Below are 26,599 nucleotides of genomic sequence, written 5' to 3' on the forward strand. Positions count from 1 at the left end.
CTGCTCCATACATTCAAGTGATCCAAGGTCATTTGGTCATCTAAATTATATATTTTATTAAAAAACAAAACCAAACCAAAACCTGTCAATCTGTAACCTGGGAATAACTATGAAACAAATTCCTCAGAGGCTAGACACAGCAGCTGCAAAACCCTTCTGTGCTATCTCGGTGCAGTAAATCAAACGAGTATTGTCGAGAGAGAACTCTACCATCCCTTTTTATGCTCAACACAAATATTCTATTTAAAGACCACAGTTTCTATTCAACGTATAATTTCAAAACACTGTTCCTCAGGTAATTGTTCCTGTCTCTTTCTCTTTCAGCAGCTTGCATGAGCTATATAATCATATGTGTTTTGTACATGCTTAATAGAGCACATACTGGATCGAGGGTAGAAAACAAATCCTGGTGATTCTACCTCCAATAAATCATTTAAAACTGCTTTCTCCTCTCCAACACCTTTTCCACCATCTTGAGATCCTTGTCAGCTCTTCCCTGGATTATCTCTGAAGTGACTCTCCCCACCTCCATTTTTAGTTAAGGCTCCAAGAATGAGCTGCAATCCCACCATGTTGCTCCCTGCCTAGAAAATCAGTGGAGACTGCCCAATACTTTCCAGATGAAGCCGGGACCCTTCAGTAGGTCTTTCAATGTTCCTCATGAGCTGACACGACTTGACCTATGTCTATCACTATCTGTCAGGGACCCTGGGATCCAGCAGTCACTGCCTGACTGGCCACATCCACACCTCCCTGCATTTGCTCACATTCTTCCCTCTGCCCCTTCCCTCTTCTTCTCTGTAGCATGCTTCAAGGTCAAATGTCACAGACTATTGGAACTATTCCTAGTCTCTTCTCTCCCACTTAAAATGATGAATCACTTCCTCCTCTTGATGATTCTGTATGTCAGTCTCCCTAAATCCAAGCACAACGGCTGGCACAAGTAGAACACCTATTTAATCAGCATTTTTGTTCTGTCTACAACTTCCTTATATCTCCTCTTTCATCAAAGCAGGAGGTGCTTGACCATAAAGCTCATGGAAGGAAAGAATGGGACCTGCCGAATACAGTGCATTCTATCTACCATGGCGCCCTACACAAGGAGGCCTTTAATTAATTACAAGAAGGAAAGAGAAGACTGCTCATTCCCTCTCAGAGACTTCCAGTCCAATTTAGGCTGATGTTTTGAGTACATCCATCTCATGATAAAATTGTGAGAAAATCTTTGGGTTCAAGACTTTTTTCTCATAAGGCAATCAGTTTCTCCAAATAAATATGAAACAGCAGCAGTTCCCACATAAAAAAAGTCCTTGATCAGTAAAAATTACATTAACTAAGTAGATTTCACCAAGAATGATCTCCTTCTAATTTGGCAAAAGTGGCTGGAAGGTTTAAAAGCAAAGTTAGATTAAATTATTATACCTTAAATGACATTTGGGCAAATATTAGTATTTGTTATTATTTTTACAGAGCAATCTTTGAAAGGATTAACAGATTTAAAACAAAAACAAAAAGAGGGGGATGCACAAAATGGGTGAAGAGGAGTGGGAGATACAGGTAGCCAGCTGTGGAATGAATAAATCATGAGGATGAAAGGCACAGCATAGGGAATACAGTCAGTGGTATTGTAATAACGTTGTGTGGTGACAGATGGGAGATGTTCTTATGGTGAGCACAGCATAATGTAGAGTTCTTGAATCACTATGTTATATACCTAAAACCAATGTGACATTGTGTGTCAACTATACTTCAACAAAAATTCTTTTAAAAATAAGACAAAAGCAAAAACAATCTAACAGAAATATTCTCTCAAGTTGGCTGATCACTACATAAATAAAAAATTATTTCACTCTAACTTCATTTTCATTTTCATGGACACATCTCCTCAGAGTTCTGTGAATGTAATGGTGCAAATGACCTTGTTGAATTTACTCAAAGAAAATAGGTGAGGGTCATCGAAGGAAAAGGACTTTACAGCCAAGCGTAGATGTTAAGTTCCTGTTTGAAATAAAAGACTCTGAAATACAAAACATTTGGTATTGCCTGCTAGAGGTTGATCTACTAGTGGGATAAGAGCTAGCTAAGTTTGGCTCTAAACCTCCCATGCTTACTCAGGTCATTTTATCCAGTCTGTTAAACATTTAACAGTTTATTAACAGCTAATGTGCCCTGAAATGTGCTGGGGAATCTGACAATGACAAAATGATTGATTTTTACCCAGTTTTGGGGGGGGGTACCCAGACCAAAAAAGCACCGTTATGCAACAATGTTACTGTTGCAACAATGGAAGTGTGTGGAAAGCATAGGGGAAGTGGGGCAGTAAGAGAAAACCTCACTCCAAAGGAGACATTTGAATTCATTATACTTGGGAGGGGAGTTTGGCTCAGGTCCAAAAAAACATATCCTTGACGTTTAATTCATGTAATACAGAAAATGCTGCAACTGTAACATATACAAATACCTTGCAATGTTATCAGTCATTCTACACAACTCTAATTTGAAAGAAAGGTATTTCACCTTGAAAGTCTTCAGATGGTGCATTCCCTGAAGTTCCAAAAACATACCTCTTTACCAAAGCGTCTACTAAATGAAGCAGTAAAGATCAGACTGCCAAGCCAAGATGATGTCAGAAAGAACTTCAGGACTCTTCAGGTCCTGGTCATTCTGTCTTGGCATCGAGAGGACGAGATAAAAGCATTCACTCATAGAGGAATTTAGACAAGCATGAAATAGGTAAATTAATAATAGTAATGGCTACCATTTATTAAGTGACTGCAAGTGAGGCTGTATACTAAACACTTTATAAACATAAACACATTTAATTGTTATGGCTCTGTGGGTAGATACATATACATACTATTTATTTATAAAGACCTGTATGCTAGATAATACCTTTTTAGGGGATCAGATTAAGTAATTTCCATAAGGTCACGTAGTAAGAAAGTGGTCAAGGCAAATCATATGTTTATAAACATCCCAAATCATATGGAAAAAGGAAATAAAACAAGCTTAAATACATTCTTTTCCCGTTTTGTATTATAATAAAAAATTAGTGAATCCTGCGGTCAAAAAGGCAGAAGAATAAAGAAGAGACAAAAAGTCAATCATGGCTCCTCCATGTAGAGGCTTCACATTTAAGAACCACAGCCCTGTGTTGCTTCCCAGTGCGGGTATTTAAACTCTCCTTAGGCCAGAACACAATAAAAAGCTAGGTTTGCATAATGGGCCTTTTTTCTTTGTGCCACGTGACCAGTGTTGCATCATTTCCCTCTGCGGCATGGCTCAGTGAAGAGTGTGATTCACTTCTGTTTTCAGCAAGGAAAAATAAAAAGCAAATAACCCAAATGGGATGACACTTCTGCCTGACTCTTCCAGAGTTGGTTCACTTTCCAACCATTTCTTGGTTAAAATGGAGGAGACAAACACTTGCACTCAAGTGCTGAGCTTACATGACTCTGCCAGCCCCAGCACCACTGGGCATGGATAGGTCTTTGACATTAATTTAACACTGCCTGCAAAGAACATTCTAACCTTTTTTCCCTTCTATAGGTCAATAGCAGAAACTTTATGAAAACACTGAGCTGAATAAATCAGCGTGCAGTCCTCTTTCAATCTAAAACAGCCCAGTAAGATGCAGACTGAAATGGGGAGGGATGTCTGAGGGACAGTATCAACAATTTATCTCTATCCTTTTCCCAAAGAGCATTTTCATTCTCCTGGCCCAAGAAGTGACAGTCTCTTAGTCACTCCCTAAAACAACAGCCTTGTCTGGCAGAACAATATGATATTTAATGAGCTCATTGCACCAGTTTGATGGCTGTTATTTTGTGGATAAGGGACACTTGAGAATTGATGAGTGGTCCTTCCCTTACTAGAGTGTGTACACTTCATGATGAGTTAGATCCTCTGCCTGAGCAACCTTTACCAGATAATTATATCCAACTTTTGGTCTTTTTCTTAAGTCTAGGCAACCTTTCCTAATTTCTGCATCATGCCTATCAAGTCCAGGCTCTTCATATCTCACTAGCTTAAAAGTGTACAGAATAATATATTCTAGCATGACAACAATACTCTCACTCCACTCCTGGCCCATGACCCTGAATACAGACTGTCAGTCAGGTGCCGGGTCCATTTTTTCATTCCATAGAACTCCTAATATCACAAAAAACAAATGGTTTGGATATAGATGGTCTATAAAATGAATTCAGATAATCACTCTCAGTTCATAATGACAATTTAATTACTCAGTGTGCTTGCAACTATCAACATCACTGATCCCTGGATAGGGAATCTCACTCTCAATGCCAACACACCATTACAAAAGCAAAGGTAAGATCAGTGCTCAAAGCTGTGGGAAGGACCAGACTGTCCTGGAAAGGCGGTTGGCAGCAGAGAGGCAAGAAAGGAGGAGTTGTGGGTGCTCCAGATAGGATGCTCCACATGATGAACACCTGAAACCAGGTGTTGGCAGAAGTGATGGTGACAGAGATCCAGATGTGGGAAGCGTCATTTGGGAAAGGAGGCATGACAAGTTTTAACAATGTCTTCAATGAACAACAAAGAAGGGCTGAAAAGGACACCAGTTTCTTGCCTGGGACTAATTGATCATGAAATCTGGCATTTACAATAAGGAAGCTGAGCAGAATAAGGGACCTGGAGGAGAGAGATAAAGTCACAGCTTCACCAGGCTGGTGAGAAAAGATTCAGCTTTGGAGATAACTATCAGCAATATAAGAAAGTAGTAGGGAAGATCTGGCCTCAAGGGTCAATGAGTAATATTTATATATAAACCAGTCACTCTTACTTATAACATACAATTCATCTTTCAGGGGTTGATTACTGGTCATACTTTATTGTAATTATCGATTTATGTCGGTCTCCTTCACTAAACAATCTTTCCTTAAAAGCAGGAACTTGGCTCATTGTTCAGCTAAAAGTCATCTTAGGGTATTTGAACTCAAATTTTTTTTTTCTGCTGTCTACACAAACTGCGTCCAAAGGCTGAAAGCAGTGGGTTAATCAGAATAGCAAAAGATGCCTTTCTACTGTATTCAGGAAGAAAAATACGTTCCAGAAATTCCCCCAGAAACTTGAATCACAGTTGCAAGCTTGTGCTGAAGGCTGAGAAGAAGTGAGCACCTGCCTCTTTCAGACATGCTGGGGAAGATGAGCTCAGGAGGGAGGTGGGAAAGGCTCCTGCTGGGCAGCCAATAAGAATAGCAACTCTGGAGCCACCAGTCAATTTGAATGAAGGTGCCAACACTTAATGATGCACTTTCCCTAGGGAAGTCATTCATTCATCTGCTCATTCATTAGTTTCTCACCTATATAATGGTATTTGCCTCAGTAGGATCTGATGAAGTTTAAATGAGATAGGGCTTAGAAGAGTGGCTGAAACTCAGTAGTCTTCCATAAATGCTAGCTACTCTTATTAGACTATTCTAAGACTTACCTGAAGGGTACTATGGGGAGGTAGTAAAGTGAGTCAATAAAGCCCTTTTGGATTAATAGCTGAATCTGAACAATGAGACCGAAATCTAAACCTCATTGGAAAATACTGATATTTCTAAATCTCTGAAAACAGGAAAACATTTTGGTCATTTTGGGGGGTAGGGGGGTAATGACAAAGTTAAGGATATTTCTCTTACTGCTATTGGATGGCATTCAGACAAATTATTTTTTTTTGTTTTTGTTTTTTTCATTCAGACAAATTAATACTGTATTTGCTCAGTTTAATATAATGACAGATTTCAATAAACCTAATATATTCCTGTTTTCTTTCTCTTTCAACAGACAATTGGGTACAATCTTGAAGGGATCAGGTTTTTGACCTAGTAATGTTCTTTTTTGTAATTTGCCTAAAAAAAAAACAAAAACAGACTCAATTTCTTATTGAATGGGCATAAGAAAAACATCAAGGAATGTTCCTTTTTTTCTGAAACTAGAGGCAGAGAGATACAGAATTTTTATTTGAGAACTTTCAAAACTCTTTGCCATTGCTTTTTGATGTTATATTACTGTGGTAACTTAGTAGGGACTATATGTCAATATCCTTCTACTCCTACTGGAATTTCATCAATTTCACCTACTATTAATCAATCTCTTGATCTTGCAAAGAATGATGAGAGGTAGCATAGTTTAGTGTTTACCCTAGACTCTAGGTCTGATTGCTGGCTCTGTCACTTACATGTGGTATGTGTAAAATAGAGTCATGGTGAAGATTAGAGGAAATGATGCAGGTAAAGCATTTAATACAGCACTTAACACTTCGTAAGGGCTTATAAATATCAGCTATTATTACTACGCTTAATGTAATGTTATGTAACAAAAGGTGGGGAGTTATTAATAGTCATCTACCATTGCATGGCTTATATTTTATGGCAGTTCCTATTGTTGCTTACCCTTCTTCCTTGGTAAGAATCTCTATTTTGTTCAAGTAGCAGGTTGAAGTTTCTTGACCTATAGAAAGTGGACCTGCCCCAGTCCAAGGGCATGCATCATAGTTTGTCTAAGCCAACGTGGTAATTTTATTCAACTTTGCCAGTGTATCATCCAACTCCAATCAGGAATGCAAGAGAAAGTTTGCTGGGGGTTTTGGCAAAATTTTCTTTTTGCCAGAAGAAAGACCTAACCTGGACTCCCTCCCTTCCTGACTCTTCTTTTTTAAAGATTTATTTATTTATTTATGATAGACACACACACACACACACACACACACACAGAGAGAGACAGAGACAGAGACAGAGAGACAGAGAGACAGAGACACAGGCAGAGGGAAAAGCAGGCTCCATGCCGGGACTCAAGGATCGCTCCCTGGGCCAAAGGCAGGCGCCAAACTGCTGAGCCACCCAGGGATCCCCCCTTCCTGACTCTTTTCTTTTTTTTAAGTTTTATTTATTTATTCATCAGAGAGAGAGGCAGAGACACAGGCCGAGGGAGAAACAGGCTCCATGCCGGGAGCCCCACGTGGGACTTGATCCCGGGTCTCCAGGATCACACCCTGGGCTGAAGGCAGCGCTAAACCGCTGAGCCACCAGGGCTGCCCCCCTTCCTGACTCTTAAGTGAAGCAAAGATGTCTGGAACTGAGGTGGCCATCTGTGATCATGCAGTGACAAGTGTAAAGATTGGATGGTCTGAGTCTTTGAGCTTCTGAATCCACCTATAACCTCCCATCTCCAGACTGTAGGTTAGGCAAGTAAATTAAAAGTCTTTATTTTTCAGCCATTATGAAGTTATTGTAGTATTTATGGCAAAAGCCTCCTAAAATGACATACATTTCAAATTACTAGACGGCAAGAAAAAGTTCCATGTATTAACCACACTGTTATATCTGTGAATAGTAGGCATATTACTGTACTATGATTAGTAATGAGAGGGATTTAGGATTTAGAATGAAAGTCACTGATCAGAGTCCTACTCTATCATTTCTAATTTATGTTTCTTTTCTTTTTTAAGTGGAATAGTTGGCTAATTTCAAAAGGCAATAATTCAAATTTCAACTCCTTTGCCCCTCTAGGAAAATGACAATAAGCACTGAAGTGACCAACAAAATGGCTAACAAGAGAAAGAAAGAATCTAAGTTAAAGTTGAAATAGATTTTTGAGTATTTAAAATGTGACAGAATTTTAGAGAGAGAATTTTTAGAGAGAATGAAAACGAATTCTCAGTCATAATTTCGACCTTTCTTAAAATTCAACTATTTAGCATTGTTAAATTTTTTTTCAGTTGAAAATGACCAGGTTTTCAAACACCTTCAAAATCGATATCTCAAATGGCATAAGGTAGGATTAGCTTTCCCATAATGATAAGGACTGGGGGTTTGTTAGTAAATAGGACACAAAAATCAATAGGGAATACTAAATTTCTCTTACTTTCCTATTTTCTTGGAACTGTATTCAGTCAAATAAAATAGAGAAGAGGTTGTCCTGAACTCTCACTCTGGAAGAAAAGATGAGAACAGGACTCAGGGCCACCAACATTCCGTCAGAGAAGTGAAATAAGGCACCCAGTGTGGCCCAATGCAGGGCTGGACTTCTCTCTAAACTCCCTAAGGAAGCTAAAATACCCATTAGAAAGGTAGAAGTTTAATTTTGGAATGCTGAAATAGTACAAGTGATACTAGAGCTAAGACCATGTTGTCATTCAATAGCAGGATAGCAAGGCCTCATTTTTAGGGGAGATTCACTAAAAATGTGGTTTTCAAAAACTGAAAATTGAGAAGCTGAGTTTTGTTTTTTTAGAGAAAGACTGAAATTTGTCTTCTAATTGGTGTTCAAACTTGTAAATTTTAAACTAACTGCTTATAATTTGCTAAAGTTGTAGGTGATCTACTCAGTTAGAGCAACTTTTTTAGCTGTAAAACTCTTTAAAGCTGTCACAAGTTTTCTACCTAGTTGCACGCATAGAGTATTGGTGGATGGTATAACAAACCAGTGCTTCAGACACATTTTTAAATACTATCTTGCATCCTTATGACCTTTTCTTTATTTTCAACATGGCTTAAATGAAACATAATATCTACCCAAAGCTAAGAGAGTATCCTTTGACTGTATTACCACATGCTAAAAGCTTCTAGAATGCCAGCAACTTCTATAAGCATCACATCACACCATGTCGAAAGAAAATGCTTGTCTCTTGATCAAGAATGCCAGTACTTCAGATTGGAGACAACTCCATTCAATTCCACTGAGTTAGATACACAGTCACTTAATGTAAAAACAAAACAAGACAAAACAAAACAAAACAAAAACAATAGAGAGAACCTGATAGGCTGTGTAGTATGACACCTATTGCTTATTCAGAGTACTTAAAAGCAGACTAGTCCAAGAAACTGATCAAGCTTAGAAAGCCCAAGATGCAGTCTCTACTTATCAGTCAAGTTCGTTAATGTACAACTCAACCTCCTTCAGTTTGGCTTTCATGGCACAGGAGAAATAACGGACACATATTATGATGTTTACACAAACCTTATTTTTCAGTGGAGGCCTTCAAAACCCTTCACATTAAACAGGCAGAGACAAGGTGTCACATTTGTTCCTTTCACATAAGGAAGTGGGGAAAGGAGGCAAATCAAGGTCACACACAGAAAAATAACAGAAAAATGGAAGAAAAACTTAATCTTGTGTTTAAAGAATAGAAATATGCTATTGATTTGACTCTGATGTAATAAACAATTTTCTTGATTTGCCAGATCCTTCCTACATAAATATAGCATTTGAATGGAATTTTACAAAAGTTTCTCCCTAGTTAATCTAATACCCTATCCTTTCCAAGGCTGCCAAAATACATATTTACCTGTTTAAGTCTAAATTCAAAGAAGTCGGCCTACTGTCTCTTAAAATCAGGCAAAAAATTTTAATGGAAATTTAATTTTATATTTGAAAATATACATGATGTTGTGTTTGTGGCATTAGCTGAGAAATTCTGGAAATTTCAAAGCTGTCTTCCACTGCTAAACTACTTTGCACTTTGCAATTGATTAAGAACACCAGAGGCAGTCAGAGTTGTATATCAAATTAGAGCTGATAAATGCTCTTAAAATAGATCTGAATGCCTTCTTGAAAAAGATTTCAACTCCCTTAAATCGACATGACAACAAATTCTTACAGCAGCATAAAAAGTATTAGCTGAAATGTATGGCTTTGGCTTAAATTTCCATCTGCAGCTCATCCAATGACTACACAGTAGAAAGGAATTAAACCAAAATCAGACTCATTATAGAGTCTGATATGCTGGCAGAATAAAGACTCTCACTGCTTAGCAGCTGGAGTGACTAATATTTAAATGCCTGTGCTTGTATGTTCTGTGAGAAAGAAGAAAAGTGTATGTAACCATATAGGTGAGAGGTAGGATCGTGAACCTTACAGAAATACAGAATTGTCATACACACACCCTTCTCTTTACTCTCAATGTTCTGAAGGGTGAGAGGACGACTCGAAATGAAGAATGACTAGCTTTAAATTAGTCCCAGATCAAAATTCTGATAAACATGGAAGTTGTCTTCACAGTTTTCTAATGTAAAGAATGCCTATTTGAAACACTTGCTGCTCCCAAAACTGACATCTAGTCAAGTGTTTCAGGCTAAATAATTTACATCTCCTTTTCTCTCTTTTCTCTATCCTGCTAGAAGAGTGTTCTTATAGGAATTTGCCTGCAAACACCAGGTTTCCAACACTCGCCTGATGCCATGGAAGTATTAATCCATAAAGTTAAACTCAACAGAATCTATGGAACATACTCTCCCAAATAAAATTCTTTAGGGCATATACTGTCTATGAAATACCATTAGGCACTTTTTTTCTACATTAATATTTCTGAATTCTTTTGCATTAATACTTCTGAATTCTGAAACTAACCAGGAAAGAAGGTCAGCTCTGAGATCCCTGATGGAAGGATCCAGGTCTAGGTCTGATTCAGTTCTGAAGCTCCCCAAGCAGTGTGTCTGGTGTACAGTGCTCAAAAAGAAGTCCTGAATAGTGTCTGTCTTGCTTCCCTTACACTGTTTAGTGGCAAGGAATTTAAGCAACCACCAAGAAAAGCTGATGCTAAGATAGTAAGTTTTTGAATATAACCCAGTATCGAAAAGTAAAGATGTTCTTATGGAAAAAGCTATTTCTATTGCTCCTTCAAGCCTGAGAGATACTTTTCAACTCAAAGAAGAGAACATTTTTTTACTTGTGTAGCCAACAGTTCTACAGTGGAGAGATATTTAAATGAATATGATGAAAGGAATCCATCAAATGACAGAGATTAGTAAGAAAAAAGATGAGATAAAGCTGTGCACTTTCTTACTCACAAATGCCATTCACCTTTCCAGGAATCGTTGCTTGCTAAATCTTCTGCACTGGATTGTGTGCAAACAGGGGCTGATTCTCAGAAGGTATCACACTGCAGAAAATTAGGCCTGTCTGAGTGCTTAAAAAAGATGACTAAGAAATGGTAGGGTACAAGTAAATCCAGAAAATCATAATATGTATGTTTTGAAAACAGACTCCCTCTGTGTATTTTAATAGATGCCAATATATATTGCTTTTTTTTTTTTTTAAGGTCGTATTCAAAGGTAAAGACCCTGAACTGAAATCATTATTTGTTCATTTGAATCTGATTTGAAACCTCACAAAATATACCTACTTGATGCCATCTGGGTATCTCAGACCTCAGAAGCTCAATTTGGGGGGAATTAAGCCTTATCATCCCAAACCAGGGACATTTAAGAGGAAGGTAGTTTATTCATAATCAATGCATCTCATTCATCAAATGAGGTAATGTTTTTAAAGGTGCTGGGCAAACCACAAGGCACTAAATAAATTTTAGATGCAGTACCAGCAAAGAACATGCACAAGAGGCTTGTGTATGGGGCTGACAATCCATAGAACAGTCCCAACTCAGGAAAATGTCATTTCTCAGCCCAAACTCACATCCAAGCCCTATCATGTTGACTAACACATGAAGCTTAAAAATATAGAAGTTACTAATAAGATGGTCAAGACATATATAACCCATTCAATCCCTTGAACTGTATCCAGAAGTGAACTAAAGAGTCATAGGTATTAAAATGTTTTGAAACAGAGGTCTTTTAAATAAAGGGAATATTTCATGTTATATCATCTGAATGTTTAGTTGAAACATCTGAATGCTGGCAACTTTTTCAAATATTCTAGGCTGTTCCTAGATTGTAAAAGTATCCAGGTTAAAAAAAAAAAGTGTCCAGGTCATCTCTCCTTGCCTACCACTGTTTGCAAGTCTGCCTATTTCAGTTCTTGTTGGCACCTTCACCAAGCAGCATGCAAAAGTAGGCAAAGAAGTTGAAATCAAATCATTTTGTGCTGCCAGCCTTGTAGAAGGTTTTGTGGTGGCCCAAATTGGTGCTATCAGGTGAACTGAGATAACTGAATTACAGATTTCCATCAGTCCTGGAGATATTCTCTGTGTCCTCACTGCCAAAGATGAGGAATTTGCCACTGTTTCCTAAACAGAGATACAACATATCAGAGAAACCTCAGCATAGTAAGTAAATGACCATTCTAAAAGAGGTAAAGCTTATTAGCATCTTTTTACCAAATCCATTTAAATTATATATTTATATGTAGTTTTAAAAGGAGGGAAAAAATCAACATGAAACACTCCTAACAAATGTAGCTTTTTACTATGATCTTTTATGTGTGTGTTGTATGTTCAATCAAACGACCATAGTGAACGAACTTTATTATTTGTAATAGTAACGGTGAAGACGTCAATTTTTAGGTTTTTCAAACAGGCCTGTGCTAAGGAGATGGTGCTCTTCAGCAGGTTCTTGGGGGAAGTGGGTGGAGGGAGGAAGATTATGAATAAACTAGCTTCCTCTTTGTGTTCCTGGTTTAGGATGATAAAGCTTAATTCCCCCCCAAGTTGAGCTTCTGAGGTCTGAGATACCCAGATGGCATCAAGTAGGTATATTTTGTGAGGTTTCAGATCAGATTCAAATGAACATATAATGATTTTAGTCCAGGGTCTTTACCTTTCAACAGGACTTTTAATAGAAGGTGAGAGGAGAGAGAGAGAGAGAAACACTCACACACACCCAAGCCTCAGGGGTGCACAGGGAGGAAGTGGGCTAAGGGTCGGCAGTGTCACCGGCCAAGAAGAATGCAACTATCTATAAAGTACTAAGATCTTCAATGTTCTTGATCCTTTTGATCATCCTATGGATAATTTTTAAAAATGTGATTATCAAGTGGATTGGGGGAAAGATTTATGGCAGTTACTAGCATCCTGACTTTTAGCAAATCACTTTCTCAACTCATTTTTTTTCATCTGTAAAGTGTGGATAATAACATAAACTTGCAGGGTTATTGGAAAGAGTGAAGATAATAAACACAATGATCATATGGCCTCCTTCACCTGTGGCAGTCCCAGTATAATTATTAACTTTCACTCTCCAAAGTGTCCAGTTTGCACAAATAATGATGTGGTTGCCCTACATATAAATTACCAAGCATAACATTTGACAGATAGTGGGCCCCCAGTCAATGTGACAGTTTGTTATTCTAAAGTTGTTCAAGCATTTTAACAATGACAAAAAAACAATACACAAAACAAACAAGCAAAAATCCCGCTTGTTATGTATCTTCATCACAAACCCAGGAACAGGCTCCTTCTATTTGGAGTAGATGTTGATTTGGGGTTTTATTTCTCATTAGGACTTTAAGCTACTGTAGCAGCAGTGACCACGACCTGAGCAAGCGCACACACAGTCAGACACGTGAGTGACAGGAATGTGAGTAACTCTCCCCAGAGTGCCTGCTTGGCCCTGGGTGCTTCCTATTGTTTCAGAGCTCAAAGGGAAGCATGCTTGCACTCCAGCAGTACTGCTCTGCTGGTTCAGGTAACTTGGTTAACTTCAGTTTTCCGCTTCTTCAAATCAGTTCCGCAAAGAACTTAAAACTAACACCTTGAGGTTTCTTTTTTTTTTGTTTTCCTTTTTTTTTTTTTTTTTTTTTTTTTAGGTTTCTCTTAAGCTTTTCCTGTAGGGTCTTTGAGCTACACTGACCACATTAACAGGGATCAATAAGTGCTGCCTTGTACTCAGTCAATAGTGTTTCCCATCCCCATGTGCATTTGATCTTTCTCTGCTCCAGGGCTAACCTGACACTAACCAGCATTTCTACGTTGGACAGAAATATTGTCCTTCGTCACCATAACTTAGCCCACTATGATATATCTGAAAAATGCCACATCCAATTCTCCCAACTGATGTTTCTTGATAGCAACATTAGACATTTCACAGTGCACAGCAGCCCTTCCAGGACAGGCAAAGGGCTTACTCAGTTTCCCAGACCAGTTTATTTGTCAATGGAATTCTTGTTACCTGAAAGAGTTAACAAGCATTCAAAAGTTCCCCTCTCTGGAGTAGCAAGAATTGACAAATGTAAGAAAGACAAACTGCACTGGAAAGATCAAGATGTTGAATATGTTTGGAATATACCTGTGTTCATAGGGCCCTGTGTTCGTTTGGACACCAGGGCCAAGGAATGCCAGTGAGAGGTTTCAGATGGTTGGGAGAGCCCCTACACTAGCTCTATACATCAATAAAAAGCACGCCTTTCTTTCCTCTGAAGTAGCTTGGAACTATCTGCTCCAAACTTTGTAGCAAATCTGAAAGGCCAAGAGGACTTCCTGCCACTGAGGACATTGCCAGGACATCTCCTGTGCTGCCCAAGGTATTTACTTAGGGAAGGTAGGAATATTCTAATAATAGCTGAAGTAGAAAAGGAAATAATGGTAACAAATCTAGAAAAGAAATGGCTCAAAGTAAACAACTATTTCTGGCATATTCACACAGTTCCCCTTCTCTAGGGGTGTAGCAAGTGTTGACTACTCATAGAATAATCCACAAATAATGTCAATACTAGGAAGAAAAGGGGCCTGACCCTGATTTTAAGTGGGTTGAGAAGTGAGGGGAGTCTTGGAATACATTCATATTATTTTAACATTTATTGAATGTTTATGATGTGCTAGATATTATTCTAAGTGCTTTAATCCTTAAATACCCCATTTACTTCTGTGAAGCATCTGTTATTTTTGCTTCCATTTTACTGAGGAGAAAAATGAAGCAGAGAGAAGTTAACTAATTGTCAAAGGCCAATGCAAGTGCAGGAGATAGAGACCTGAACCAAGCCTATCTGGTCCTGCAACTTGTGTATTCTAACAGAGGGCATGCCAGATCAGGGGGCTGGCGTGTGTATAGGCACAGGGTAGGGCACAAGTTGGTAAAATGCACAAGAGGGATGAGCCGATTAAATCTGGCTGGAAAAATTAAATAAATAAATAAATAAATAAATAAATAAATCAATCTGGCTGGAGCAGAAGAACAGAGAGAGAGGCCCAATGAGGAGTCCCAAGAGGGTCTTGAATGGTAGTCACAGACTCAGGGGCAAGAGGGAGAAGTGGTCTGGACTTCGAAATGCTGGCAGAAGCCTCTTCAGAAGCCCCCTCCGCATCAGGGGGACCTTGACGCTCCAGGGAGACCACCAGAGCATTCCAGGTTAATCTGAGAAAGGCCTGTGGAAGCTATGGCTGTGGCCCCCAAAGGGAGCAGCTGTGAGAATCACTAAATGGCTGTGGGAAAGTCTAGATATGACTGGGGAAGGAGCACAGGACTTAAGGGGAGGGGGGTCCCAGGGACTAAGGAAAGCCTCCCCCAGCTAGGTCTACAAAGGACATTTTATTTCCAGACATCAAGGCCATTTTAATTCCCAACTCCATTAAAATGAAAGGGCAGCCTGACAGAGTGGGCATGTCAATGAAGAAGACTGTCAAAAGGAACACTGAATAAAAAGCTAACACATCTCACCAGGCAATGACTGATTTAATTGACTTGTTAATTCTTCAGAGGAGACAGATATACACGAAATTACATTTCCTCCACAATGTGCCCTTTAAAAAAAATGAATGGAAATCTTAACGGGCATGCTCTTGGAATCCTCTCTCCTCTTACTACCACCTTGTTAAGCAGTCAGCCATAGTTACACAGTTTGTTTTATTGCTTTTTAATTGTCGTACTTTTATAAATAAGCACCACTATATAATTAGGAGCCTAGTTCTCTACTCAGGTATGTGGGCAGGCATCCTGGCCTCTCAAACCTATGATGCTGGCCGATGGGCTGCTGGCTCCATGATGCAGCCTCTCAGCCAGGTTACACTGAGTAGGTCAAAGCCCCGAGGCTACTGTTTTCTACACACAGACAAACTCCTTTCTCTCTTTGCTACTGACAATATGTAAAACCGAGAGCTAAGCTAGGTTATAAACAAGTTAGTGTTGCAATAAGCTTAAAGAACATGAAGCATAAAGTATATTTCCTCTTCCTCTTTCCAGAAAGGACTGAAAAGCATTCTGACTTCCAAAGGAACGCTAAATAGAATCACCAAGTTCACTCTCCTATAATGAAGAAATGAAGAGAGAGGGCAGGTATGGTGTCTTATTCCCCTTTGTAGCCTCACAGCCTGACATAGTAGATGTTGAAGAAATATCTGCTGAATGAATTGAAAGAAATCAAAATTGTGTCCCGGATACTCTCAAAGTAGATATGAACAGTCATTTTGAACCATTTCCTGATGTGAGAGAGTGAGCGTGCCTCTGTGTGTGTGTGTGTGTGTGTGTATGTGTGTGTGTGTAGGGGTGGGGGTGAGTTAGGAAAGGTGGAGAGAATGCACACTTTGTCTAGAGTAATTTGAAAATTGACAAGGGGAGAAAGATTTTAAAAGAAATCCCACTGGCCTCAGTACTGTCACACATAATTTTCTCTCTAATGAGACAATGACAAAAATTGATAGGAAATCATCTGGCCTTGGTGTACTAAAAATGAGGATTCAAAACCATATACTATTGTCAAACTCACAGTAAGTCCTTCCAGTTATTGGAAAACTGCTCCATTAAGAACTCTGGGTGTCAGATCCCTTTCATTTATCAAAGAATGGATAAACAAAGGAAGATTCATCCTTGAGTGTGAAGTATTATACAAATAATGGATCCAAGATAAATGAATTACGACTACAACAAATAAAGGAATGCTACTTGGGTGACAGTATGACTCCCAAATGGCTTCCCACTTGTAGAAAAACAGCTTCAGACAAGCCTCATCATGTATACAGTGGTGCAAAATTACCTGGGGAAAAAATGGTTTCTTTGGATATCATTTAGAGATACATATCCCTGAATACCTTAAGGCTGAAGGTACTCTGGCTCTTTTCTTAAAGCAATTATGGCACAGGTTCTCCTGCCCAGGTTCTGTTTACATAAGAACAATCTTGGCCACAGGTCATCTGGGTAGGGGATAATTAATTGTCAGCTCTTTGAGCACAGGTCGGTTAATTAGCATGCATGTAATACAGCATCAGAATTTTTCTTGGAAGGTTTTTTAAAATTTCAAACAATTAAGGATCTGTAATACCTGCGGGTCTTTATCCAGAGCAAGCACAAAGGCTGATGGAGAAATAGAGGAGACTTTGTTTTTGAACTATTCAGAAAACACGGACATCACTGATCACCTGAAGGCCTCATTTTAATTTGATTCCAGATCCATGATGCCTTAGAGGCTGTCCTTTTGAAATATGTTATTGCTAAAATCTTTAAGTAGGTCAGTAATGGAACTTCAGAAGCCATAACATTCTGATATCCTAATAAATGATCCGGGTCAGAACCTTGTTTATATTTCAGCAAAGCTTGTTGTTAGTTTGGACTATAACACATCAGGATTTTCACAAATCCAAATATTAAATAGCATTCTGAACATCATCCACATGGACAAGGGAGAGACTTAAAAAAAAAAAATCCTGCAAATGCCTCTATATACAAAAGAGATGACTCCAGGTTTTGGACTATAAAGTACTTTTTTTCTGCAGACAATGCCCTAATAAAACAATTATGAACTACTCTGAAACCCTGCCACACCCCTTCGATTAAACCACACTTCACAAAATACTTAGATAAACCCTTATCAAATAAACATTAAGGCAGAAAGTGCAGCCTAGAATGCCCCATCCTGAGCCCTGCCAGAGTCTGAAGGGCCATCTCACTTGAAAATTTAATCAAACAAAATCTACTGTGATTCCACTGCAGCCTTTGCACTTAAGGAAAGCTAGGTCAGTCTCTGACATTTTGATTTTCATAGCAGACCGAACCAAAAAAACTTCCCTGCTCACCAGCTTATGCCTCCAGTTGAGATTTTATTTCTCGAACCTTACGCAACACCCAGCAAACAAACAAAAAAGGTTATTTTCTATTACTCACTATTACTCCAGGATTTCAGTAAATATTTGATACTGATCTCAAAGAAGCCGGAATCCTGCTGGCTGGCCATGTCGGCGGTATACAAAGAGGCTCCCGGGACTGTACTGGGAGCCGCTGGCGGAGCAGGTACCGGGCGTGGAGATGTGCCTGTCACAGGTTAGTGATGTAAGCGGGGGTCAGCCGCGGAAAGGAAGGCTCTGCAGATCTACCTCCGGCTCGGGCAGGGAGTCCTCATTTAAAGGACACCAAGGAGCAGGAGAGAGATGCTCGGCCGCTCCTCCTCCTCCTCCACCACCACCACCACCACCACCACCTCCTCCTCCTCCTCCTCCTCCTCCTCGGGGTCCAGGACTTGCTTCTTATTTGCTGGGTGCTGATCTGCCTGCAGCCCTCAGAGGCGGCGGCGGCCGCTGCTTTCATTTCTGGGCTGCCATAACCAGAGCCGCCTGCCGCCGGCCGCCCACATGCTCTGCTCCAGCCAGGTACGCTACCGAGGAAGTCCCCACCTGAACTGTGATCCGTTTTCCCTCGGGAGGGCGGGTTTCCTGGCTGGCCTCCCTGACACGGTGCAGACAGCTCAGCCCACACAGCTCTCCGCTGGGCTGAGGGATGGGCTGGGAGCGCCGCCCCCGGTCCCTGCCCCTGCCCACGGTCTCAACCTGAGCCACCACTCAGCCCCGGACTCAGCCGGAGGAGGAGGAGGAATTTCCCAGCTTCTGTGGCTCCTCTCTCTCCAGAAATGCTTCCAGGGAGCAGCCCGCTCGTGAGCACTGCCTGCTACTTCCCCTTGTGTCTGTCCCTGAAATATACACAACTGCATGGCGCTGCAGCAAGCAAAGCTGCACCCCTGGATCTGGTTGCAGTGACGTTTTTTAAAAGCCCCATCTGTCAGCCTTGTTGCAGTACGAAAGCTAGGCTTTTTCTTTCCCTTGCACTTTGTGCTTCTCCCTCCTAGAAAGGCTTGTCGTTTTGAGGCACCCCACCAGTAATGTGTGTGTCTGAAGGGGATGGATGCTCAGTCCGCTTGTTTACCGAATGTCAGGCTCCACGACAGATCTGTTTCTCAAACCTATCATTTCTAAGAATCGTACAGGCCAGTGAAGCTTATTTATTTGTATTAGAAGGATAAGAAGCAAAGGCATTAGATCCCTTTCTGTACAATGGCTTTTTTAGTTCATGAAATCTTGCTATCAGGTGTCCTGATTTCGGTTAGCTTCATTTTGTGTTATCGTATAGCTTGGCCCGGGGATTAAATAAATGCATTTTAATTCTGACAGGCTGCCTTTGAGTAGATGGGATTTGGCCAGCCGCCTCATGCACCACAGAATAGTTCTCCCTTTCCAGTACATTTCTGATTGATATTTTCCAAGGCAATGAATAAAGCCATATTAATAATTATTGAACATAAAAAATGTTGGGCAACTCTGTTCCAGTCAACACACAAATAGGACTTTTTAGACTAACAGTGCTTTTAAGACATGGGAAGAGTACACTATAACTTTAAGGTGAAGAATTTTTAAAATTGAGCACTGAAGAGAACTAGTACCATGTCCTGAAATGCCCCAAGGCACCATCAATATAAGCTTTTCAAGCTCCTACACTTACACAAAAGCCAAGCCCTCAGCCACTAAGGTTTCCAGCTCTACTCATAGTAGTGCTTCATTCCAGTGAAGTCTCTTATCAGATGGACTTCCTTTTCATTTTCACACGTTTTAGTTGATAAGCTAATTATGTTTTGTCACCTGTACTTTGAATGTATGGATTCCAAGTAAAACAGCACCTGAAGGTTTTACCTCAAAACAATAATCACATCCAAAAACAAAAACTAACATCCATACCCAACTTTCTGAGGCCTCCCCATGGTAATGAATGAATGGGGAGGTTGCATCGTGCCCTGGAGTTAATGAGCACAAAGTCTCTCTAGACAGGCCCCAGATTCCTACCTGGCTCCAGACCTTACTAGCTAGGAGACCTGGGGCAAGCTATTAATGTCACTAAGTCTCAGTTCCCTCACCTGGAAAAGGGGGATAATGATGGTGCCGACTTCAGTTGTTGGAAAGATTAGATGACATTATGAATAAAGTGCTCGGCATAGTTTGGCTTGCATATAGGAAACAATTAAGCTTTAGCTATATTGATATTTCTGATGAACCCTTAGTGACATCAGAATCAAACTTTGGAAGTTATACACATGGTTGTACCACTGGTATGACCTGGAAGGTCATATCCATATCATTTTTGGACACCAATAGAAACAATTTGGGGCTAGCAAGTTGGAGACATTTCAAACAGCTGCAATAAGCAAGCATGCTATTATATATCATTACTCAAGCATACAAGGATTATCTTGGTCCACCTTATAAAAGAGATCTTAACTGGCTTTTCAAAGTTTTCAATCCTACTATAAACACATTAATTGTCTGAGAATGCCACTCACATATACTTCAAGAGGAAACGATTATAAAATTTTAAATGCTATTGAGAAAAGAATGTTTTTAATGGCATCTCATTTTCCCTGTGAAGAGGGAATCAGTAACTAAGAGCCCAGTTTCTGACCGTTAGAATCAGAAATCTTGATCATGTGTGCTTTTTCTTTCCTCCTCATTTGAGTACCTTTAAAGAGAGCATATAATGTAAAAGAACAGAAAAGGCCTTTTGTTTTGTTGAAAGGCCTACAAATCAAATAGAATGACACCTGCTGCAAGCTGGGATAAAACATTTATCTTTTTGTCTCCTCTCTGGCGGGGGTGGGGACACTTATAAAAAAAAATGTAGTCAGAACAGGCACCTGAACAGAGGGACCTAAAATACAAAATAAAATTTGAATTTGTTTCTGGCTTGTTATGAGACTTCAGATGTCATTTAAGAGGAATGAGGAGTCTTTCCTTAATAATCTTAGGCAACTATATAATGAATCTTTAAGCAAGGGATTAGGCATAGTTGTTGGAGGCTCAGAGAAAAGTAGCAGTAATACAGAAAAGCTGAAAGGTCCTCAGGAAGTGGTATCCAAGAGTGGGAAAAAAAAGTCAGAAAGTGACCTGAGACATGATAATAACATCACCTACATTTATTCAACATTAATACTATGTTTGAAAATACCTATCTTATCATATTTAAACCTTACCCCCAACCTATGAAGTATTATTAAGAGTCCCATTTCACAGATGAGAAAATGGAGGTTTAAAGAGGCACAGAATAAGGTTAAGGTCATAGAGCTGGCAAAATTTAGGTCTAGTAAATTTTAGAACTGGAGTGAGTAAGTGAGTTATTTATTTATTATCATAAGCAAGGCAAGAATCAGGGTTATCAACCTTCTTATCCAAAATTCAGGAAGAGATGCTAAGACCCTTGTTATCACTACATAATAGTAGTGCTTTGGGCCGCATTGGCTCTCCAGGACTGCTTACTGCCTTCCTGTTGGGCTCCAGCCTGGAGAAGAAAGTGTTCCCTGGGGCCTTGCCCCACCCCAAAGGAATCTAGAGAAGAAGGCTGTTATTTTTCACATTATTTTGATTTGTTGTACAGGTTGTGGTCTGTAGAAGGACGCCAGACCCAGGGTGAGTGAGAGTGGCAAGCTGGCCTGAACTCTACTCTCTAAGTTGTAAAGGGATGAAAATGGGCTGTGTCCACTCTGGTGTGTGCTACACCATCTGCCCAAAACTCAGGAAAGGGCACCTAATTGTGATCCATATAGTGAATGGACTGGTGGTAGCCCAGGTGGTGCAGTAGGAACTAAGAAAACAGTATTCCAAGAAGGCAGAGGCCAACCTGTGTCTTAGCTTGCTGAGTAGTACAGTGGGATGAAGGTGGTAAAAGGTGCATGGATTGTACATCACAGTTTGTGGCATTTAGCCATCCTGCATGAATTCCTACTCTATACTCTCTCTTCAGAAGAGCCATGTGTTTCTCAGTTGTGTATCTGTCACAGTCCCTAGCACACACTAAGTTCTTATGCAAAAAAAACACAGAGTGAGCCACTAAATGAACAGACGTGTCATGCATGCCTAGTGCTATCTGTTGCCTGTGGGGAAAAAATGTACAACAGAAGTGCAATCGGTTTATGTTTTAATTTATATTTAATTTTTCTTTCCTAGCATATCTGACAATTTTTTTTTTTTGAGACTAAAACGTGTGGTGTTCAAAAAAAAAAATGTGACAACAAAGCTAGGCAAACAATTTGGATGCTTGCCAACATCAAGAGCCATCTCATAATGGTTTTAAAGAGTCTGATTGAGTTGATTGGGTTAGGGTTAGAATCCGCCCCCTTTCCCTGTGGATGGCTGCACGTGGGCCCACATGTGTAATTATTGTCAGAGTGACATGTACATTCATGCATAGAATGTATTAGGCAGAAGAGAAATGTTTTCCTAGCATCCTGAGGAAACAAAGGAAAATCACTTTGTAAGAAAAACTGCTTTATCAATTTTTGCTCAGTTTAAAATTCTAAAAAAAGCATTAAATATATTCTATTCCTATAATTATGTATTGTTGCTTAATAAGAATGGTTCCAAGTCAAATTAAGCATCACCTGAGTTCAATGATGACAATTATGGAGAAAGAGCTTTGTTTCTCTTCATGCAGGATGAGGTCCTTTAGAGATAAAGTATCAAGATGAATCAAAAACCTTTTTGATATATTTTATGTGTATCATTTGGGTTGATCTATCTTGTGCTAAAAACCAGCAGAGAAAAAAATATGAAGTGATGCCACATAATGTTCATTTCGTAAACAGAAAACTCAATAATCATTCCCTTAAAAAATCCAACCCACACACGCAAATCTTCACAAAAATAGATCCTGCAAATTTTGAAAACGCTTACTCCATTACTATTCAGTACAAATAATTTTTTTCAAAGGAACTGAAATACATTTAAATTTTCTGAATGCCCCAGACTTCATTAAAGCATGGCTTGTTGTTGCACAGATTCAGACGCAAACAAGGAAAATCGTATCTCTTAAAATTGTTTTCATTAAAAATTAGCAGCAGAATCCATTTTTCTTTCCCCCTCACCTCCTTTGCAAAGGAGTTTTATGAAGAACTGTGAGCCATGACAAAGGAATCCGATGTCAGTCTAACTAATGGGAAGCCCTAGAAGGATTTAAGTAGTGAAAGGCATTAGATGGCAGTGAGATATGGCAGTGAGGAGCAGGGTCAAGCTTGAAGTCCATCCTCCTTGCCTCTCCGCACAAGGAAGGCCCCCTCCATAAGCCCATAGTCACCTAGGGTGCGTTACAAGTTTATCATAGGGTACGGGAATTAACATAAATTGAGCACTTGAATGTTGAAATACTGCTAGGCTGTATTTCAGAGGACCTGTATGGACAAACACCAGCAAAGGGTCATTTGCTGGCTCCTGCAAGGCACGTCTCAAAAAGTGGCACTGATACATTGTTACAATGAATTGGGACTAGGGTGTCTGTTAACTCAGGTGTCTACTCCAAGCATTATCATAACTGGTGAAACGAAAATTGGGCCTCTTTCCCAACACTTTAATTTTCCCAATATTTGCTCTTGAATTGTTACTTCAAGAGCAAATGTTCCACAGATATTGATTAGAAGGGCCACAATATAGTATGACAGAACCAAAGCCCTGCTCTCCCATGTAGAAGTTATGTTGCTTGGCCACTGAACATCTCCTAATCTTATTTTATCTGTAAAATAATATTTATCTCATGGGTTCTGTTATGAGGATTAAATGAGCACAAAGCCAAGGGACAACTGTGGAGTGGCAAATCAGAGCGAGCAATGACCCCAGAATACCCAGCACAAAATGCTTCCTTAACTCCAAAGTCAGAGGGGGACAGAGACTGTTCATCAGAGGGCTCCCATCTCCAGCACCCCCTGCTGGCTGCCAGGGTAAGACTGAAAGTTTGTGAAAGTAAAGAAAGCCTAAACTTGTGCACATTTATTTAATATTTTAATGTTTCTAACTTTTGGTGCCTAGGGTAAAGGTGAAAGGAGGTTCTGATGAGCTTACTATAGGCTCTATATTTACTTGATTTACATTTCTTATTGACTTCTCGAGGTAGGGCCTGCATATTTGGATATTAACCTAGAGCCAAACCAGGAGATGTGGTTCATACATATTTCATACATACAAATATAAAGATTTGATCTCAATCTTGGCACAAGGCACAAGTAGTATTTAAAACTGTATTTAGGTTGTATGTAAAGAGAGAATACGGGTTTCTTCCACAGCCTTTTATTGTGAAAGCACACAACAGTGCTGAAAACTTTATTACCCTGTTTTCACTTTTTTTTTTATTTTTTTTTTATTTTTTAATTTACGATAGTCACACAGAGAGAGAGAGAGAGAGAGGTAGAGACACAGGCAGAGGGAGAAGCAGGCTCCATGCACCGGGAGCCCGACGTGGGATTTGATCCCGGGTCTCCAGGATCGCGCCCTGGGCCAAAGGCAGGCGCCAAACCGCTGCGCCACCCAGGGATCCCTATTACCCTGTTTTCAAATGCCACCAGCAACCAGAGAAATTATTTACACTGGATACAAAAAGGCCCAATATCAAGAACTGCAGTAAGAGCCAACAATTAATTCATGATTATAAAATATTAAGTCCTTTCTGAAGAAGTAAAAATATGGCATTTGCTTTGCACATAATTATTTACCAAAAATGCACAGATTGATAATACTTAGGATAAAAAACAATCCTGCTAATCACCACTCTTCCGAAACACTGGTTGCTAATTAAGAAAATAGTTTTTTGGGACACTTGGGTGGCTCAGCGGTTGGGCGTCTCCCTTGGGCTCTGGGCATGATCCTACAGTCCCGGGATCGAGTCCCACATCGGGCTCCCTGCATGGAACCTGCTTCTCCTTCTGCCTGTGTCTCTGCCTCTTTCTCTATGTGTCCCTCATACATTAAAAAAAAAAAAAAAACTTTTAAAAAAAGAAAATAGTTTTTCCCTATAAAAATGATAATTTAACAATAAAAAAAGATACATTCTTGTAGTTGCATTTAAATGTTTTGGCTATGGCAAGACATTTCATTATTAAGTGATTAAAAATTAAGTACCTAGGGACCCTGAGTGGCTCAGTGGTTGAATGTCTACCTTCGGCTCTGGGTTTGATCCTGGGATCTGGGGACCGAGTCCTGCCTCGGGCTCCTTGCAGGGAGCCTGTTTCTCCCTCTGCCTATGTCTCTGCCTCTCTCTCTCTCTCTCTCCCTCTCTCTCATAAATAAATAAATAAAATTTTTTAAAAAATTAAGTATCTAATTTTAGGGTAAGAACAAATATTCCCACTAATGTTCCCAATTTCATACACAGAAGTAAATATTTGGTTTTAAGTCATAAGAGGCAGATCAACTTTTCCTCAAAGGTACCATTTAATGTTTATAGTTTTGAAATCTAGAACTTTAAGGTCAATGAAATTGGGAAAAATTGGAAATTTTGATTAGTTTTTTTTAATACACTTGCTACTTAAACTTTACACATAGTAAATATTTTTTACTAAATCTTTCTTTTAGGTATGATCACATGTTTGCAGTTACCAACCCACAAAGTCTGATGGAATGGGAGTCAAGAAACGCTTTCTCCTGCTCCTTATTCTGACCCTGATACTTTCTACTAAATGTGGAACGCGGCTTCTAATCACCAGATGGCCTCATCTCCTAGGGCAGGACAGCCTTTGATATTCCATATTATTGGGAGGGACTCCGGCTCAGGGAAAGTACACTGCATAATAAATTATTTGATATCAGTCTTTGGCATATGTTACTCGAATTTTTTGGCAACAGATTCACCTTCTCAATTCTGTTTTGATAAAGCTAGTATCAAAAGGATCTCATATAAAGCACACACTGGCTGACTAGGAGGAGCAGCTGACATGGGATCAAAGAGTAATTGGGAATTAGAAAGAGGTAAATCAATATGAAAATGATCGAGTTGTCTTCTGTGAAGTTAATAAGGCAGTACCAACGTGCTTTGGTGTAGAGGAGAACTGATGCACAGTCTACAGCTGGCCAAGACCCAGAAACCAGGGCTAAACCATAGTTGAAAACCAGGTCATTGTCATTGAGATGAAGAGTTGAGCTATGGAATTAAAGATACATATAACAGCCCTTCACTCAAAACTAAAGCTCTGTTTTTTAAATTATTTCTTAATTTAAATTCAATTAGCCAACAGTACATCATTTGTTTCAGATGTAGTTTTCTATAATTCATAAGGTGTGTATAACACCCAGTGGTCATCACATCACGTGCCCTCCTTAATACCCATTACCTAGTTCCCCATCTCCCCACTCACCTCCTCTGTTTTAAAAAGAAATGTCTACCTCACTGAGCATCACTGATTAAACCTTCAAAGTGACCATCTGTTCATGAAGCTGTGTGGTTCAGACCCTCTGATCCTGCCTTTAGAGGAGCTCGGCAACAGTGACGTGGAAAAATACGTACATCACCTTCTCCACCCACAAGCACAGTTAAAACGTGGTAGAAAATGTCACTCTGAAGGCCCGAGTAAATTCTGGAGGATAGAGAAAGTCTTGCCAGGCATGTTTTTAGAAAGGGTGGAGAAATCACCACCCTATTTTGACCAGACAGGCAGGGCTTTGTGTAGGAGGGTGGGGCTGCTAGAAACTGTCTGAATGATGAGAAGGAACAGTTTAACAGGCTGGTGGGGAGAGCAGTTCCAATTGCATGGCTCAGCTAAGGAACCAGAGAAAGAATAATGATCTTTGCAGATGGTCAGGGTAGGTGAGGTCACTTTGAGCATCCCAGGGAAATAGAGGTGGAGGGTCATAATTCCGATTAGTTTTGGAGAGACCCAAGCTCATGTCAGCCCTCATTACATCAGGTATTGGGCTCAGTGATCC

General features: G+C 39.7%; 1 protein-coding gene and 1 long non-coding RNA gene across 9 annotated transcripts in view; one reads left to right on the top strand and one right to left on the bottom strand.

The window, feature by feature from the left end:
- FRY (FRY microtubule binding protein) overlaps nt 1-26,599 on the bottom strand; it is a 429,394-nt gene that overhangs the window by 242,787 nt on the left and 160,008 nt on the right. The window contains exon 1 of one of the 7 annotated variants that reach the window (XM_072795521.1): nt 17,769-18,547. The exons of 4 other annotated variants lie outside the window; for them this stretch is intronic. In XM_072795521.1, coding sequence (XP_072651622.1) covers nt 17,769-17,838 — 70 coding nt within the window. In that variant the 5' untranslated portion in view covers nt 17,839-18,547. Of the gene's footprint in view, nt 1-17,768; nt 18,548-26,599 lie in introns of those variants that run through there. 2 more of the 7 variants (XM_072795525.1, XM_072795523.1) reach the window with 2 other exon arrangements.
- LOC140615723 (uncharacterized) lies at nt 15,829-25,485 on the top strand. Of its 2 annotated transcripts, XR_012016199.1 has the most exons (4): nt 15,829-15,947; nt 17,780-17,924; nt 23,459-23,625; nt 25,253-25,485. It is a non-coding gene; the product is annotated as an uncharacterized lncRNA (long non-coding RNA). The 2 variants fall into 2 exon arrangements; XR_012016198.1 differs by lacking the exon at nt 23,459-23,625.

The sequence above is a fragment of the Canis lupus genome, chromosome 24, assembly GCF_048164855.1.
Source record: "Canis lupus baileyi chromosome 24, mCanLup2.hap1, whole genome shotgun sequence".
Taxonomy (NCBI): Eukaryota; Metazoa; Chordata; class Mammalia; order Carnivora; family Canidae; genus Canis; species Canis lupus.